The 17,736-nt window shown below is 37.0% G+C and overlaps 1 protein-coding gene across 1 annotated transcript in view; it reads right to left on the reverse strand.

Annotated features, from left to right (window-relative positions):
* The window catches only part of TRPM1 (transient receptor potential cation channel subfamily M member 1), a 104,258-nt gene that overhangs the window by 62,154 nt on the left and 24,368 nt on the right, over positions 1–17,736 (reverse strand). Inside the window, 7 exon segments of the mRNA XM_043982734.1 lie at positions 585–657; positions 4,343–4,466; positions 4,918–5,092; positions 8,820–8,991; positions 9,334–9,458; positions 10,603–10,816; positions 12,752–12,947. Coding sequence (XP_043838669.1) covers positions 585–657; positions 4,343–4,466; positions 4,918–5,092; positions 8,820–8,991; positions 9,334–9,458; positions 10,603–10,816; positions 12,752–12,947 — 1,079 coding nt within the window.

Here is a 17,736-nt window from a genome sequence, read left to right on the forward strand (position 1 = left end):
CATGGACTAATTATTCTAATTAGATATTTTTGCATGACAAAGGTTAGCCTAGAATAAGAGCTGATTAATTAATGATATATTAAAAACTGATTCCAATTTCAGGATAAAGTAAACATCTTCTCAAGGATTTTTTGCTTGTATGTTAAATCCATAAGAATGCATGTTTTCATGAAGTTTCTATCACAATTTTTTAGACCAAACAAATATGGAAAGATGATGTGGTATACTGGCAATAGGCCTAGATGGAGAGATAGACTAAAGTCTGGAGGCCATAATATACTTACTTTAGGCATATAAAATCACATCTCTAAATCTATTTCTACATATAAATTGAGGATATTAGAATAAATGAGGTAAAATTTAAGACCTCATTCCACTTTAAAAGTCTGAAGTTCATAGGTTAATTTTTGATCAAGCTGGTTAGCTCAGGAGATGCATTTTTATGAAAGGAAAAGGAATATGGTGGGCTTGAGTACTGATAGGGGTCCTCTTTCACAATCAAGGACCCAAACTTAGGCACAGAGAAAGTGTTTCCTACATTTTGAACTGAATTGAAGTGAATCATGCTGTTTTGGAGATCTCACCCTTTAGCAGAGCAGTTAAAATTGCCATTTCTATATCCTGTTGGCCTTCTGAACCCATTCGGAACACAGTCACCTGAGAGCAGAGATTAAAAATATAAATATTGTGTTAAAGCAAAGTTGAAAATGAGAGGAGATTCCATGTTTTTAATACCATGAACATATTGCCACCATGAAAGTCTTCTAAAGTCTTGTGGTAGTATAAGCAGTAATGCTGATTTCCCAGGGCCTAGGCCAGTGCATGTAGCATAAGCTCTGGTAGGTCCTATCAAACTGAAAAACTTTCATGTTTACAAGCTCAGCAACAAGCCTTATGTCTGTCATTCCAGAACCAGTCTAGCTGAATTCAGGGGGGCTCATGATCATATTGACCAAAGAGTAATGACTCTTGGCCATGATAATTGTGGAAGACTATATCTACCAAATCATGAGTGAGAGAAGGGAGGAGGGTAGGGGGTGCACTTTCATCAGAAGCTCATACATGGACTTAATAGAGATCATCCAGTCCAATCCCCTCATTTCACAGATGAAAAAGCAGAGATCCCAGAGAACTTATAACTTGCCTAAGGTTACACCAGAAATAAGGAGCCCAGCTGGGATTTGAACTCAGGCTCCCAGACTCTAAATTCAGTGCTTTTACTTAGACCCATAGCAACAATGCTATAAGTGGAAGTTATATTTCTGGGAAGTCAAAACGAGGAGCTCAAACACCAGCTGTTTTAGAAATCTGAGGCTGGGGGAGGGAAGACTTGTTGAGAATGGGTCATTAGACAATAACTAGATACACTAGCAGATAGTGGTATAGAGACCTGACAGACTATATCACCAGAGGTACCCCTTAGGCTGTCAGCTGCCTACCAGCCCTTCTCCCTCACCAACTGAATTTGTCTTAATTTTTTTGAGATGAGGTCTCCATCCCAGTTGCTTGCCCACAGCATTTGTGAAGCTTATCTAGCTAGATCTGGAATAACCAGTAGGATGGGAACTTTGAATTTACAGGAGCTGGACTGAGAGTACAAAGAGAAAACCATTAAGATCTTCCATTTTTCCTGTTTTTTTTTCTTTGTATTTCAGAATCATCTAAATGGAACAATTAACTTGATGTCTTTTTGCTATGAATCTGTGAAATGTCTGTATAAAATGCTTAGCATTTCTCTGGAATGCCTTCATCCAAGTGAAGAACAAAGACTCATATTGGGCACTAGGTTGTATCAGACTCAAAGGTAAAGGATGAAATAGTAAGGATCCTCAATATTCGTATGGGGATAAAGCCTGACTCTGGGATTTCAATAATCCTGGGCACCTTCTCTAGAATTTGCAATCTTGGAGAGTTGCCTAGAGTACTGAGAGGTCCAGTAATGTGCCCAGTCACATTTATTTACATATCAGAAATGGTCTTCCTGGCTTTGAGGCAGATTTACTATCCATTACGCCTCATTGGCTTATATTTGAATGGGGCTTAGTTACACTGTTTTGATGGTGTTGTTGCTGCTACAATGTAGAATATATCCGGACATTTTTTTTTTACTCAACCTGCTACTTCAACATATGTAGGAAGAATTATTCTTACTTAATGCTTACAGTGAGTTTACAAAAGCTGATTAGATTCTACTCACAGATTTCATATTTATGCTTTAAGGTATACAAAGTACTTTCACCTTAGTCCAGGAATTATTCTTTTTCATCTTTCATATGAAGAAATGGAAACTCTGAGGGGTTAAAGGGCTTGCCGCTCTCACAGTTAGTTGAAGGTGAGATTCATATTCATGTCTTTTGATTCCACATATATCATCAGAGGGTTCCTAACCTTTTCTTATGTCAAAGACCCTTATGGACTACTTCTCAGAATCCTTCTTAGATGCATGAAATGACATGTCAGATTAAAAAGAAGCCAATTACATTGAAATACAGTTAACAAAGTATTTTAAAAATCTAAGTTCAGGGGGCAGCTGGGTGGCACAGTGGATAGAGCACCAGCCCTGGAGTCAGGAGTACCTGAGTTCAAATCCGGCCTCAGACATTTAACACTTACTAGCCGTGTGACCCTGGGCAAGTCACTTAACCCCAATTGCCTCACTAAAAAAAAAAAATATAAAACCTAAGTTCAATGACTCTAGGTTAAGAATCCTGTTCTGACCTGGCATATTGTTACACCAAACTCTCAACAGGACTCCTGGGCCTAACTCCAGTCCATACCTAAGGGCTGCTGAGGTAGCTCCTTAGACAGGGCAGCTACAGCTTTATTTGGTCATCACCAAAATCATATGGATCACAGAAAGGGAACTGAAGTTGGAGCCAAAAGACCTGAGGCTATAGCCCTGCCATCTACAAACCACTAACAAATGACTTCCCTTCTCTGAGTCTCATTTTCTTAATTTTTAAAATGGCCATAAGACTATTAGAGCTGGAATGAGCCTTAGCATTCACATAGTCCAACTTCCACATTTTACACAGAGGAGTGCCGAGGCTCATAAATGACTGACTGCTGTATTTACTTACACAAGAGGCTGTACCTATCCCTCATCCCATCTCTACCTCCCAGCTCTTATCTACTCTATGTATCTTATATGTACCTATTTGGGTACGTGTTGTCTCCTCATTAGAATGTAAGGTCTTTGAAGTCAGGGACTGTTTTTTGTGGTTTTTTTTTTTTTTTGTAGCCCAAGGACCTACACAATGGTGGACATAAATATTTATTCATTCATATGTGCTGAAGCCAGTTCATACTTGATAGATGATAGTTGATATCAGTGTGAGCATTTATCCACATAAATCAGTAAACACTGCAAATCAGGGCTTGATACATTGTTTTGTTGATTGTCTAGACTTAAAAAAAATAAAATGGTGAAAGAAATGGAGGAAATACTAATTATAATGATTAAATCTAAAAAACCCCCCAGAATCCTGGTCCTAGACCATACTGTCTCTCATAGAAATGCTTACCTAATCAAATATGCTCTATTTGCAACTTATTTGTAAAATTAGAATGTTGACAGGACTACTTTGCATTGGGGTCACGGAACTGAGAGAGACCTGAGATTATCTACATAGCCCTTTCATTTTACAGATGAGAAAACCTGGACCCAGAGAGATGAGATGACTTGCCCAAGGCAACACAGATAGTGTCAGAGGAAGTACTGTGACTTAGATTCCCTAATTCTCAGTCTATTACTCTTGGCAATATATTAGATAGCAATGCTACTGGCATGGTTAATGGCTCTGTCCTATGAGCATACTTTGTAGGAAGGAAGGTGTGGGAAATGAATTTTTGCATTTTCAGATGGAAATAATAAAACTTGTAATTACAGTGTTTAATGACTATAAGTCACTTTTCTTTCATAATTCTTCTAATCCCTTTAAAGTCTATTTAGGGGTGCCAGTGAAGTTTTACAGAAATATCAAGAAAAAATGTAGCCCATCTTCCACAATTTATCTCAAAGACACAATAATTAAACTGAAATTAATTTACTCATTCCACAGGCAATGAGATTTGGAATTTATTTTCCCTTCCCATTTACTAGGCATTGGAATGCTTCTCCTATTTCATAGATGGTAAATAAATGCTATGAAACTGAGTAGAAACTCAGTACCTTCCTGAAAGACAAGAAAGTTGGGATTCTCATAAAATGATTTGATATGTAATGCAAAGTGCTTCTTGGAAGCAGAAAAACAAAAAACATGACAAACTGTAACTTAAGCCTGCCTGAACAGAATTAGAAGGAGAATATAGTACTTCATTGAGAGAGTTTTGAGAAACTTACAAGTTCTTTCTTTTTCATACATTCCATGATAATTACAAACAGCTGATGGGATTGAATCTTGTTGTAGTTAAATGTTTTCTGAATGGTAACTAGAAGCTGATCCTTGAGGGAATCACTTATTATCCTATTCAAGAAAGGACATGAAAAGAAAGAGGAAAACATTACAAAAGACTGATCATTTTAAAAAATATTCACCCAAGTATCTATCTAGCATCCCTGCTTTAATGCTACATTGCGTTGCCAGAATTTTTCTTTTTCTATAATTGCAAATCTGCAGACAAAAACTAGTTGAAGAATTGTCTATGGTTATACTAAATTCTAGCTTCCTGGAAATCTCATAAAGGAGGATAAAGTTGGAAGGGACCATATTGTCACTTCAGATAGAATTCTGTTAGAATTACATTATCCTGACCCTGAGGTATGAAAGAAATTCATGCAATAACTTTTCACTCTTTTGAAATGTAAAAAATAGAAACTTTTTAGTTTTTCCATCTCAAAAGACTTCCTTATTAGCTTACCAGGTAAATTATGAAAAATAATTCATTCCCCCCTTTATAATATGTCAGAAAACCTACCCTCCTTCTTCACAATACTTGTGTGCAAAAGACAAAATATCTGATGCTCTCCCACTGCCATCACAAATCACAACAGGAATAGGGGGATCTTCTCGAAGACATTCCAGGACAATGGATATCACATTGGGACCCCCTTCAACAATGAGGCCAACGACAGGAACACCTTGTCCTAGTCCTACAACAAAAAGGATATCTTCCATCAGAACCAAAGTTACAGCACACTAAGGCCTCTCTATCTAGTCTGATCTATCTGAAAGTTTTTGACAAGTAGAGAGGAGCAACACCAAATTTCTGTCATTCCACTTTTCCCCCCTGGGGAGGCAGAGGATCCAGACATACTGATTTCATTTTTTATCCAGAACCCACACTTTGATCATATAGAAAAGACCAGAACCTAAAAATAGAAAACTTCCTAAACCATATGCAGATTAAAAACATGTGGGTCTCACCTGCATATGATATAACTGATAAATAATTAGCTGTCTACATGACAGTGAATAACACATTAACTCTTATACTGACAGGGCTTATCTCCCTGTTTATAAAACACTTTAAAGCCTATAAAATACTTTCCTTGTGACAAACCTCCTGTGCATTTCATGCAAATATTATTATCCCCACTTTTCAAAAGAATAAGATGATGTTTAGAGAGGTTACATGCTCATAAAACTAGAATGTATGATGAATAACCTATTACTATGCATTGTCTCTAGCATAGAGCAGGATACAAAAGAAAGGTAATATGGGAGAATGGAGATGTGTTCTAGTGCCAGCTCCACTAATAACTTTCTAAGTGATATTGGACAAATGTCTTTATTTTATGGACTCAACTTCGTCATCTACAAAATGGGGATAATGGATTAAATTATCTCTAAGGTTCCTTTCAATTATAGAATTATATAAACCCATAACCAGGACATTGGATTAAGTATGTTTTGTTAGTGGGTAAAGCTATGGGAAACATGAAGTCAGCTGAGACTGATGTAATTCTGGGGAGACAGAAGACAGTATAGCAGAAAGGCATGAGAAATTTCAGGGAGATCATAGTTGTAGAGCTGAAATTGACCCCACTTCCCACAAATAATCTAGTCAACCTCTTTATGGATGAGGAAAATGAAGCAAAGGAGATCAATCACTTGCCCAAGTGATGCAGATAATAAATAGAACAAGGATTTGAACCCTGGTCCTCCAATCTCAATTCCAGCACTTTTTTCTATTGCACAACACATCAAGGAACAACAAAGACAACTTTGATGACCATAGTTTTTCCTAGTGTTAACACTAACAAAATGTCCACATTCAAATACTGAAAACTTAAGCCAGGCTTATTAGAGTCACTCTTGGTTTATGATAATATTCAACTGTTCTGGGGACAGCTAGGTGGTGCAGTGGATAGAGCACCAGGCCCAGAGTCAGGAATACTCATCTTCCTGAGTTCAAATCCCGCCTCAGACACTTAAAAGCTGTGTGACCCTGGGAAAGTTCCTTAACCCTGGTTCCTCATCTGTAACATGAGCTGGAGAAGGAAATGGCAAACTACTCCAGTATCTTTTGCCAAGAAAACCCCAAATGGGGTCACAATGAGTCAGATATGACTGAAAACAACTTAACAACAACAACAACAACACTTTGGCCCTATACTTCCAAGCAGCTCCATATAATACCCGCAGGGTTCCTCAGTAATAAAAATATTTATTAGGTGACTGCCTCAGTGAGACAGTTTGGCAGTTCTATACCAGTGCTTCAATAGCTCCATATCAGAAGAGTAGCAGAGAAAGTACGAGAATGAGGAGTATGAGAAATAGACTGAAAATTCTCAATTCTGGATTTTGTGCTTTAAAGGCCAGTCTTTGTGATTAACATTTATTTCTCATAGCCAAATGGTTTCCCTTTCCAAATATTGCTTTCCTTAAGCCACTAAAGGCACAAAAAAGTGACAGCCAAAAAGTTCACATAAAGGACACGGTGACTGCAAAATGAAAAGTAATAGCTAAATGATAGTTTTCAGCTAATGATCCCTTTACACTCTTAAAATTATTGAGGACCCTAGAGAGCTTTTATGTGGGTTATAGATATTGATATTTGCCATCTTAGAAATTAAAACTTAAAAGTTAAACATTTTATTTCACTTTAAAATGATACATAAACTAATTACTTGTTTATATAAATAATATATTTTATGAAAAATACCTATTTTCCAAAACAAAAATAGTGAGGAGTAGCATTATTTTGAATAGTTTTGCAAATCTTTTTAATGTCTGCTGAATAAAAGAAAGTTGGATTCTCGTATCTGCTTTTGTATTCAGCCTGCTGTGATACATCGTTTTGAAGAAAATCTAGCATCAGAGAGATATGTAGTTGGAAAATGGGAAAGCATTTTAATAGACAAATAATGTTTTATTATTATTATGTAAATAGTTTTGACCTTGCAGACCCTCTAAAGACCCACTTTGAGGACTACTGATTTATGTGATGATAGAGGCTACCACATTCTAACACCACTCAGATTATGAGATGATGCAAAAATTGTAGCCATGTAAAAATCTAATTTGAAGATAAATCTGAATGGTAACTTTTCTAGAACATTATCTGGAAAGCATCTGTACTGATTTTGCTTTGTTCACTTCTAGAATGAAACAACACCACTCTGAATTGGAATTTCATTGGTTTCCATTATTTCAGATCTTCAGCAACCTAGTGGCCAACTAAATTTTATCCAGGACAGTAGCAGAGATTAAGTCTTGTAGGCTTAGGCTGGCATCACTAATACTGAAAGAGGTCAGTGTTGTAGAAGATGGACGACATCTGAGCATCCCTTTGCTGTCCCTGCCCCACTCTCATTTCCAGGCATAGGATGACAAAGGGAAGCCCACAGGTCACAGAGTCAGTTGATGTTTTGGTGGTGTGATGACTTACAACTTGAAACAGAATAAAAACACAACAACAAAAACCAAGTCAACTAGTGTTTAAATTAAGGATATGAATGCAGGATGTCTGAAAACTTCACAGTAGTAGGCTTCTCTCTCAGTTCCAAAATGTTGCTTGATAGTTTTAGTCCTTAATTTTCTTCTTTCCTAATCTAGTTTATCTTCTAACAGCTCACACTGTTTGGAGTGAAAGCTCATTAAAATGCTTCTTTAAAACATCATAAGTCTAATTAGATGAAAGAATTATTAAAATTTTAAACTTTACCAACCAGTTCCCACTACTTGTCAGCTGAATTCCATAAACTGTAAAAATATATTTGATAATCACTACATACTAACTTGCAGAAGTATGGCTAAAACAAAATGAGACTATTTTTTAAAATACCAGAATTAATACATGCAAATGAGTATTGTCCCCTTCAAATTACTTACCTTTGGAGGATAACATACTTATTCCAAAGAAACTGCCATTTTAAATTACTTTGGGGATTCCTGTTTTAGAACTGTCTTCAGAGACAGTTTACAAGCCATAGGAGAGAATCATACAGCCAATCTCACTACTTTATAGCTACTCTTATTGTTGACTCAACATAAAGTATTATCCAATTCAATCACTTTGGTAGATTCACTGGCCTTTGGCTCCAAGTGACTTTTGGCTGTTTCCAAAATTAAACTGACCCTCAGAGGACCAAGATTTGTCACTATTGAAGATTCTCAACAGAATTTACTATGAGCTTTGAAGGCAATTCCATAAGTGGAATCCCCAGAATATTTTAAACACTGTTATCATTGGAATAAATGTGTAACTTTCCAAAGTGACTGCTAAAAGGTTAAGACTTATTTGTATGCATAAGTTCTGACGTGGTTGTTACAAATTCAACCATGTCTTTTTTTATAATCACTCCATGTATAACTAATAAATATCTAAATCCTCTATTTGTCACTGATTACTATTCAGGCTTCTGCTTTACTTACGAGTGTTAATCTTTTGTAAAGAGATATGTTTTTCCAGTTGTCGCCGGAGCTTCACTTCTGCTCCATATTTACCAAGCGTGCCATTATCCGCCAAGATGAAGTGAGTATGAGAGTTGTTGAGCACAGAAAGTTTACTTAAAGGGTTTGACATGGTTTGATAAACCCTTGACACCTAATGAAAATGTATAGGCATTAAAAAAAAGTTTTAATTATTACTGTAAAATATAGCCTAGAGGAACAATACTTATAAGTTAGTTTTGAAATAAGCTAAGATAAGAATGATTAGGTAAAATGTTTATTTAGTAGCTATTCTAATCTAATATAGTTAGTTGATAATGGTTTTTGAAAAGGTCATTAGTGGACTTGTCAAGTTCACAAAATTTATATGGAAGGCAGTTCATGAGTCGCTATTCCCAATTCACCTTCACTTCTCTACCTTTGCTGAATTAATACATTACATAGCAAGCAAATGAATTAAATATTCATTACCTTAGCACAGTGACAAAATACTTACATCCTTTCCAACGAGGTCTTCCTTGTTTTCCACAATGCCCCATGGAGCAATCCCTATGGCACAGATCCTGCCCCTGGACTTTGAAGAATGGTCTTTCAAGGCATCGCCTACATGGCTAATGACACCTACAAAACAGCAATAATTTGTTGGAATAGGTGATTTCTAAGGCCCCTTCCAGCTCTAGAGCTTATGATATTATGATCTTTTCAAGCCCTTTAGACCACAACATATATCTCTGCTAAGGAATTTTTTTTTTTTTGGTGAGGCAATTGGGGTTAAGTGACTTGCCCAGGGTCACACAGCTAGTAAGTGTTAAGTATCTGAGGCTGGATTTGAACTGAGGTCCTCCTGAATCCAGGGCCGGTGCTCTATCCACTGCACCACCTAGCTGCCCCTCTACTAGTAGGCCTCCACCAGTCGTGGATGACCATGGATCAGTGCCTTGAAGAGCCACAGGCCACAGTGTGGTTGTACAGTCCAATACGGGAGCTGCAGCTCCTGAGTGACTTATAACCGGTAACTGCCACATCTCGTGTTGTATCTACCCCATGAGGAGTAGCTGGAGTATCCTCTCCAGGGTGCTGGCCTGGGCAGATCTATATGGAAAACAAACTGTTGCCCATGCAGCAGGTTTTCCCTCTCCACGACATTGGTGGATCCAAAGGAGAGGCAGAGCCAAAACAGTTTGGCACCAGTGCCGCCTCAGGAGTTGCCAGAGGGATGTGATGTCCAACATCCAACTGCCTTAAGGGACTCTGACTCCTGATTTTTCCTTGGGGTTAACTCCCGAAGCCTTTCCCATATGTGGGTATAGCCGCAAGGCAGGTACTTTATCCACTGCACCACCTAGTTGCCCCATGCCCTGCAGATTTTTATAGCACTGATTCTGAAGATCCAAAGATAGACCCAAATGAGTTCTCTTTTGAATGCTATTCATGGTTCAGTGGTCTATAAAGATTGTACCAAAGTCAAACACAAGCCATTGTATAAAGAAGGATTTAGACTTGGCCCTGAATGCTCTAAAGATAATTTATGGTTTTTGGGAATAGCAGAGAATGGTGGTGGAAGGGAAGTTATCCTCATACAAAGACAATCTAGTCTTCTTTGTATTGTTTTGGTTTTAATACATATGATATTAATATAAGTACTTTTAAAAGGCCTGCCTGAATTACGAGAAGGTGCTTTGGGTCATACAAGTTCTGCAACTTGCCAATTAAGTTGGGGTAGGGGGTGGGGCATGTGTGTGTGGAGAAGATGCTTGACTCTTACCAGTACTGACTCCTCCTGTGAAAATCCAGGCTCCTGTTGTCATAGCAGCCTTGATTAGCCCCTTTCCAAATACCTGCTTCAGTTTTGGCTGCATCTCAAAGTTCTGGAGTCCCCCATGAACAGAGATTAAAAGCTTGGGAAGTTCTAGTTGCCAGTCTTTCACCATAAGATGAAGAAGTGAATCTGGTTTGGTGTCATATGACACACGGATATACTGCAAAAGATTTAGTGATACTCTGAGAATAAGCTCTTGGTTTTGCTTTTTGGCTCAAAGGTGAAAAATCAAATTAGATACATCCAAGTGGAGAATGTCCCTGTTAACTTCTTCCCTTGTCACTTCTACATATCTATCGACACCCCCCCACCCCACTCAACCTGTGTGACTCTGGTTCAACAACAAAGTAGAAACTCAGAGGTAGAGAAATCCAATATCTGATCTGCTATGAAACCCTGGGAAGGACCTGGACCCCTTTTTTCATAAGAGCAGAATAGAATGGCAAATTACTCAAAACAACTAGGTACTAAGACAGGAGTTTTTCCATAAACATTAAGATTTAAGCCTGGCATTTTCAGTAAAGAGATTAATAGTTAGAATTTGTAGCCTCTGTGAATTACTTCTTTGTTCCCATTGGTACCATGCCAATTGCTATTACATTTGCCAACTAAATATAATATAATTCTGGGAGACCATATTTTGCAGTGCTTTGAACAAAACAAAATCTCCCTCAAAGAACATTCCCACGACAGGGAAATAAGTGGTGTTACAAAAATGCAGTGGCTAGATACTTGAGAAGGAATATTGCCAGGACTCAACTGTTTCTTAAATGAGAGGCAAGAGAGTATAATGGTTAAAAAAACAATTCTGGAGTCAGGAAGACCTGGATTTAAGTCTGGTCTTTGGCAAATACTGACTGTATGACCCTGGGTAAGTCAACTAACCTCTCAATACCCCCAAACAACTCTCTAAGACTAAAAATCACGTCAAATGGCATATTTGGATTGGTAAAGGGAGTTTCCTTATGGGGTGTTCCCCATAAAACAAAATCATTGCGAGAAGGTGCTGAAAGGATGCATTGTACAGAAAGTCACTCACATCTAGCAATGTTAAACAAAATATCAAAATCACTGCTTATAACAAAGAATTAGGACTCTGATTTCTTTTGAGATGAGGTAGATAGTTTCTGATAATCTGGACCTTGAAAATCTATGGTAATTTTAAAAGATTTCAAAGTTTTATGAATGAATGCATGCATGTATCTATCATGCATGCACACATGCATGTATGTATTGTGCATAGATGCATAGGTGCATCTATACACTATAGGACAGGATGGAAATTAGACCTATGATTTCATTGATATGAGGAGCTCTCAGGGAAGAAAAGTCCCTCTACTTTCAAGTCAGCACCTTCCTGCCTAGGGTCACACAGCTAGTAAGTGTCAAAGGTTGAACCTAACTTAGACCCAGGTTTTTATAGATCCAAGGCCAGCTTTCCATCCATTATGCCATCCTGCATCTCATGTACATTCTATGTAAATAAATTAAATATTTGTATATGTATATTATATATTTAAGAAAAGAAAAATAATTTCTATAGCATTTCTGTATTTTTAAACCAACTAAGGTCAGATACCTAGGAGCCACAAGAATCCCTATAAAAGATACATAAAGCATAAACAGTATACAACATTAGATTGTGTATTGCTTCATTGTATTTCTATGCAGAGAGAAGCTATTTCATAGTATCAACATTGGAGAAAAAAATTTAAAACTAAAATCATTCTGGGAGACCTTAGAGCACCTGAGAATATTATCAAATAACTAATTTGTCAGGAAAATAAAACTTCCTTTACATATCTACAGAAGGTCATTGATTAGTTAAACAAAGACATAGTAAAAAGTATAGGATAGGGATAACTTTGATTGAAGTTTATTCCATGAAAATGTCTGAGGCCTGTGGCCCAAATTTAGGAAAGGGGACTCTATATGTTCTCTCAAAATGATGTCCAGATTCTTAAAAAGAAGTATAAAAGGAACCCATTCCACCCCTGAATGAAAAGCATGATGAAAATATGAGTTATACAGTAGGCTTCACTTTTGTGGTATCAATGGCAAATTCTTCCGCATTTCTCCTTAATGTATCTCTTACCATGGCTTTGTTTGAATGTCCACCTCCCTGAAATTCCAGCATCCCATAGGAATCTGTGGGATAGAGTTGGGTATGTTTACTGACAGACCATTTCTCTGGCTGTGTCTCCACTTGTTTATTTTCCTCTGCATTTTTGTTGGGAGTGCTACTCGGAAGAGGTGGAATATGTTGGGAAATAAGCAGGCCACAGCAACACCTGAAAATAAAGTTCAAAAATCTCTATTCTCTTTAAAAAAGCAAGTCAACATATTAGAAAATGCCTTATCTAGTTTCTTTGTTGATTCTACCCGTAATACAGTATACAGGGCTAGTCCATCCTGCCAAATGTTTGTTGCCAACATAGACATTTATATTGGATTACCATTCCAAATCAGAATAGATTATAATCTGTAGTTCAATTCTCAGTCAACAAACATTAAGAGTTTACTATTGTGAGGCATTATTCTAGGTACTACAGATACAATAAAAAGTAAAAAACAGTCTTGCTCTTATCTATGATATACAAGGCACTGGTAGAGATAAAGACAAATATGACTTGGATCCCTGCCTTAAAGGAGTTTATAATCTCTACATAATAATTGGGGAAAGAGCTATTACACATGATTGCATTTTCCAGATAAATGATATATGAAAATATAAAAACTTTACAGTTTTAACCAATGGAGATGAGAAACTTTCTAAAATCTATTTTGTGCTTCCCTGCCTTACTAAGCAGTTTAATTACATGATTTTGCCTTTTCTTGATGATATAGGTCATTGTTACAAAATCCAGTTATTGCACCAGGCTCTCAGGAACTCATTTTTTTTTTTCTGGTATTGAATAGTACCAGATATCTGTGCTTTTTCAGTTTCAGAAATCCTAATGTGAAGATTCCCTTTACTCAAGCAGATTATAACCTATCAATAGCTTAAAACCTTAGAGCTGTCTGAAGCTTAAAGAAGTCAAACGACTTGTCCAGAGTCATGCATTCATCTCAGAAGCACTAGTCGTTTTTTACTCTAAGTCCAGACTTCTATTCATTATGCCATACTGTGTGAGTTCTTATATTTACTGCTATTTAGAGCATTTCCTTCTGTGTCCTACCTCCCTGATTCTAGCTTCCCATCATAGAATGATTGTTAAGTCAATGAAACTTGGTGACTCATTATCCTCTAGAAATCTACCTAACTGTAATCCTTCTCCAATCAATTTATGACTAAGTCATACATGGAAGGATGGTGACCCATACTTGATCTTGCTGAAACATATGACAGAATAGACATGAAGAGTACTGAAGAAATGAAAATATCAGAACCTTCAACGGTTATCTTCACTACATAACCACAAAAAAGAATGACAATTTCTGGGCAAAATGTAGTTGATCACACATGTGGTAGGTAAATATATAAATCATAGATGATATCATATAATACCATGTTTCAATTTTATCTCTGACCTCAAAACAGAACAAAATTAAGAAATTCTCTGGGATGACTGTCTCTTCAGTAAAAGTCTGAAACCCTGCAAAATTTGGTTAAGCCTTATACAGTAGCCTCACAAGATACATTCTTGCAGCAAGACAGAGGAAAATTTATTTCTTGGACTGAACGGTGCCAGGAGGCTAAAGCCTTCTATATTTTGTTCATTGTGTGTCTGGCACATAATAGGGGCTTAATAAATGTTTGTAGGATTGAATATTACCATTCTTAGCCCCTAGAATTATTCTGAATTTGGATAGAGAAAACAGAATCATTGTAGCGATAGCTGTAACCATCATGTTTCCTATAGACCAGGGCTTCTTAAACTTTTCCCACTTGCTACCCCTTTTCACCTGAGAAATTTTTATGTGATCCTGGGTATATAGGTATATAAAATAGGTGTACTTAACCTTTTATTGTTGACCCCCATATTCAGTTACATTACCCTAAGTGGGGTCATGACCCACAGTTTAAGAAGCTTTGCTATAGACCTTAGACAGTCCTCTGGGATTCCTAGGTTCCAGTAGAGGATTGTGACCTTTCTTTCACCCCTTATTCCACTCAAATGTACACTTTTTATGTGCAATTCCATCACCAGTCTGCTCCCTGATTGTCTTTATGGCAACAAATCTGATAAATGAAAGGGATGTATTAATGCGTAATAATAGGTTATTCCATCAGTCCTCTCTCCCCTCATAGGGATGTGAATTTTCATAGTGACCTTCAGAAGGAAATATGGTAATTGGAAGGGATGATTTTAATGGGAGGAATTTTAGGTATCAGGGCAAGTCAGTGGTAGATGCAAGATTGATGAAATCTTAAGACATGCCTCAAATCATATCTACCCAATTTATTTAAAGGGCCAGCACTAAAGATAATCTAGTTTGAGCTAGTTGGATAAGACCAAAGTTTTCCAAAGTTGCTTCAGTGGACTTAAAATAATGACTTCATCAATGTTTGTCCTTTTCTCCGATTGTAAGCAACAGGTTAATTTCCTTGATAAAGAATTAAATGGAAGCAATAAGGACATATTAATTTTTTGGTTTGAATCAAATTCTTTCATTTGAAAATAATTCTTATCTTCCATGTAATAGAATATTTCTTCTCTAAACACAGTATCAAAATAGTGCTAAATAAAATGTTCAGGAAACTATATAAAGTATTTACATAGAAAATGTATTATGCAATGGCTACCAGAGCCCATGACAAAATTGCAAAGTAGGTGAAGTTCTCTCTGCTGTTCTCATGATCTCCTCCTGTACCCTGCTTTCACTTCCTGGAGTCTCTTCTACCCTAGAGTTCTCCGTACTTTATTTAAATTCTCTCCCTACCAGGAAAAAGCTCCCCTTTTCTGAGGGCATTGGCTTTGAGGTATTCAAAGAAAAGTGATTATAATGACAGATTGAAGAAATTCACCCAAAAGAGATATTTCTATTTTAGTAAACATTTTTTTTTAGTGAGGCAATTGGGGTTAAGTGACTTGCCTAGGGTCACACAGCTAGTAAGTGTTAAGTGTCTGAGGTCAGATTTGAATTCAGGTACTCCTGACTCCAGGGCCGGTGCTCTATCCACTGCGCCATCTAGCTGCCCCAAGATATTTCTATTTTAATAGAGGATCTTGTCAACCCAAATAACTGTAGTGAATAAATTTAATAGTGGAGATATTTTTGATCAGGGTTCCTTTTTTTTGTATTCTTATTTATGTCATACTGTCTTCTCTGCTTTGGGCCTTCATCCTCACCCATTTCTGCCTATACCAGAGCTACTTTTCTGAAAAGATGTCAGCCACAAGACAAGATTACTATATTTAGTTCACCTGTTAGGGTCTTTACTGCTGACAATTGTGTAGATGCATTCTCTTTTGGAAAAGGTCTTCTCTATCCAAGATTTTTGTCCCTGGAAGAGGAAGAAGTGGAAATTAGACTAGCATATCAGCAATATGTCATCCACTTCTAGATGGCAAAAAGATTTGATTCAAAGAAACCTAGGAAGATTTTTATGAATTAATGGAGAGTGAAGTAAACAAGGCTAGGAAAACAATTTGTACATTAACAACATTGTAAATACAACTTTGAAGACTTAAGAATTTGAATTAATACAGTGACCAAACATGATTCCAGAGGGCTGATTATGAACTATGCAACTCAATTCCTGACAGAGAAGTGGTGGTGCGAAGTGAGTTCATATGCAAAAATGTGAGACACATATGAATCGTGTGGGAGACTGACTATGCATATTTGTTGCAAGAGTTTTGTGTTTTTTCCCTTGCAAGTAGAAGTAGAAGGGAGAGAAATGGTTATTAATTGAAAAACAAAATAAAATGGAAAAATACAATTTTAAATAAAACAGGATAATAGATGTAAAATTGGAAAGAACCTTAGAGTTCTTGTAATTTTGCAGTGAGGAAGAACAAGACGCAGAGAAGTTAGTTATTCATACAGCTAAGGTTATAATAGGGTATTAATACCTTGGTAACACAGTGATACCTCATCTGTGAAAATCATATGACTATATCAAATGAATTTGGGGGCAGGGGTAGGCCAGAGGGATAGTCTGTCTTATTTCTGGTTTTTAACATCTTTTTAATCATGTGTTTCCATGACAATGATTTCTTTTGGAATTATAACTTTAGAATTTGGAAATTATATGCAAACGTATAAAAAGGCTCATGAATATGGATAAAACTGGAATTTTATAAATTCTAAAATGAAACCTGAGAGTTTTAAGAAAAAATAACTTCTCTATGTATATGTAGTCTCCCTTATATGAATATGAACTATGTGAGAGCAAGGCCTCTTTCATTTTTGTTTTTGTATCCTATAACCTGATGTCTAGCACACATTGGGTACAGAAGCTGGATGACCACTTATCAGGTATGTTAAAGTGAGAAGAATCCTTCTTTGGGAATGGATGTAGCCAAGGTGGCTGCTGATGTCCTTCCCAATTCTGAAATTTAGTGGTTCTTGTTCTGAGACATCCCCATTGAGATGTTTAAAGGAGGCATAGGAAGTTAGAATGATTCAAATAGGACTCTGGCCTGGAGAAGCCAGAGAAGTACAGCAACACATTATTGCTTTAGTTACTTCAACAACTGTCTTTCAGAGGGAACAGTGATGTTCATTTAGTGGACTTGACAGTAGAGCCTGCAGAATGCTGTAAGCAGCCAGAGGCATCATTGATCGTGGCTGCTGGGCCAGGGGCCTACCTTTTCTGCACCAAGAAAGCACTGCCTTCACAGACAGTCATTTCTATTGCCTCTAGTTGCTGAGACTTGCACTAATTATGTATTCGCTGAATGCCTTTGCCTCTATTGCTAACATTCTTCCTGGGGCTGGGTCTTTGATGAAATATCATATGATTTGGATCATAAGATCACACAGAGGTTGGAGGTACCACAGAAGATTTTTCACCTAATCTCCTCATTTTATAGATGTAGAAACTGTGGTTGAGAGAGGCTGATTTGCCCAAGGTCACGTGGGTAGTAAACATCAGAGGCAGGATTTGAACCCAAGCACTCTTGCCTTTGT

Source organism: Dromiciops gliroides, chromosome 2 (assembly GCF_019393635.1).
Source record: "Dromiciops gliroides isolate mDroGli1 chromosome 2, mDroGli1.pri, whole genome shotgun sequence".
Taxonomy (NCBI): domain Eukaryota; kingdom Metazoa; phylum Chordata; class Mammalia; order Microbiotheria; family Microbiotheriidae; genus Dromiciops; species Dromiciops gliroides.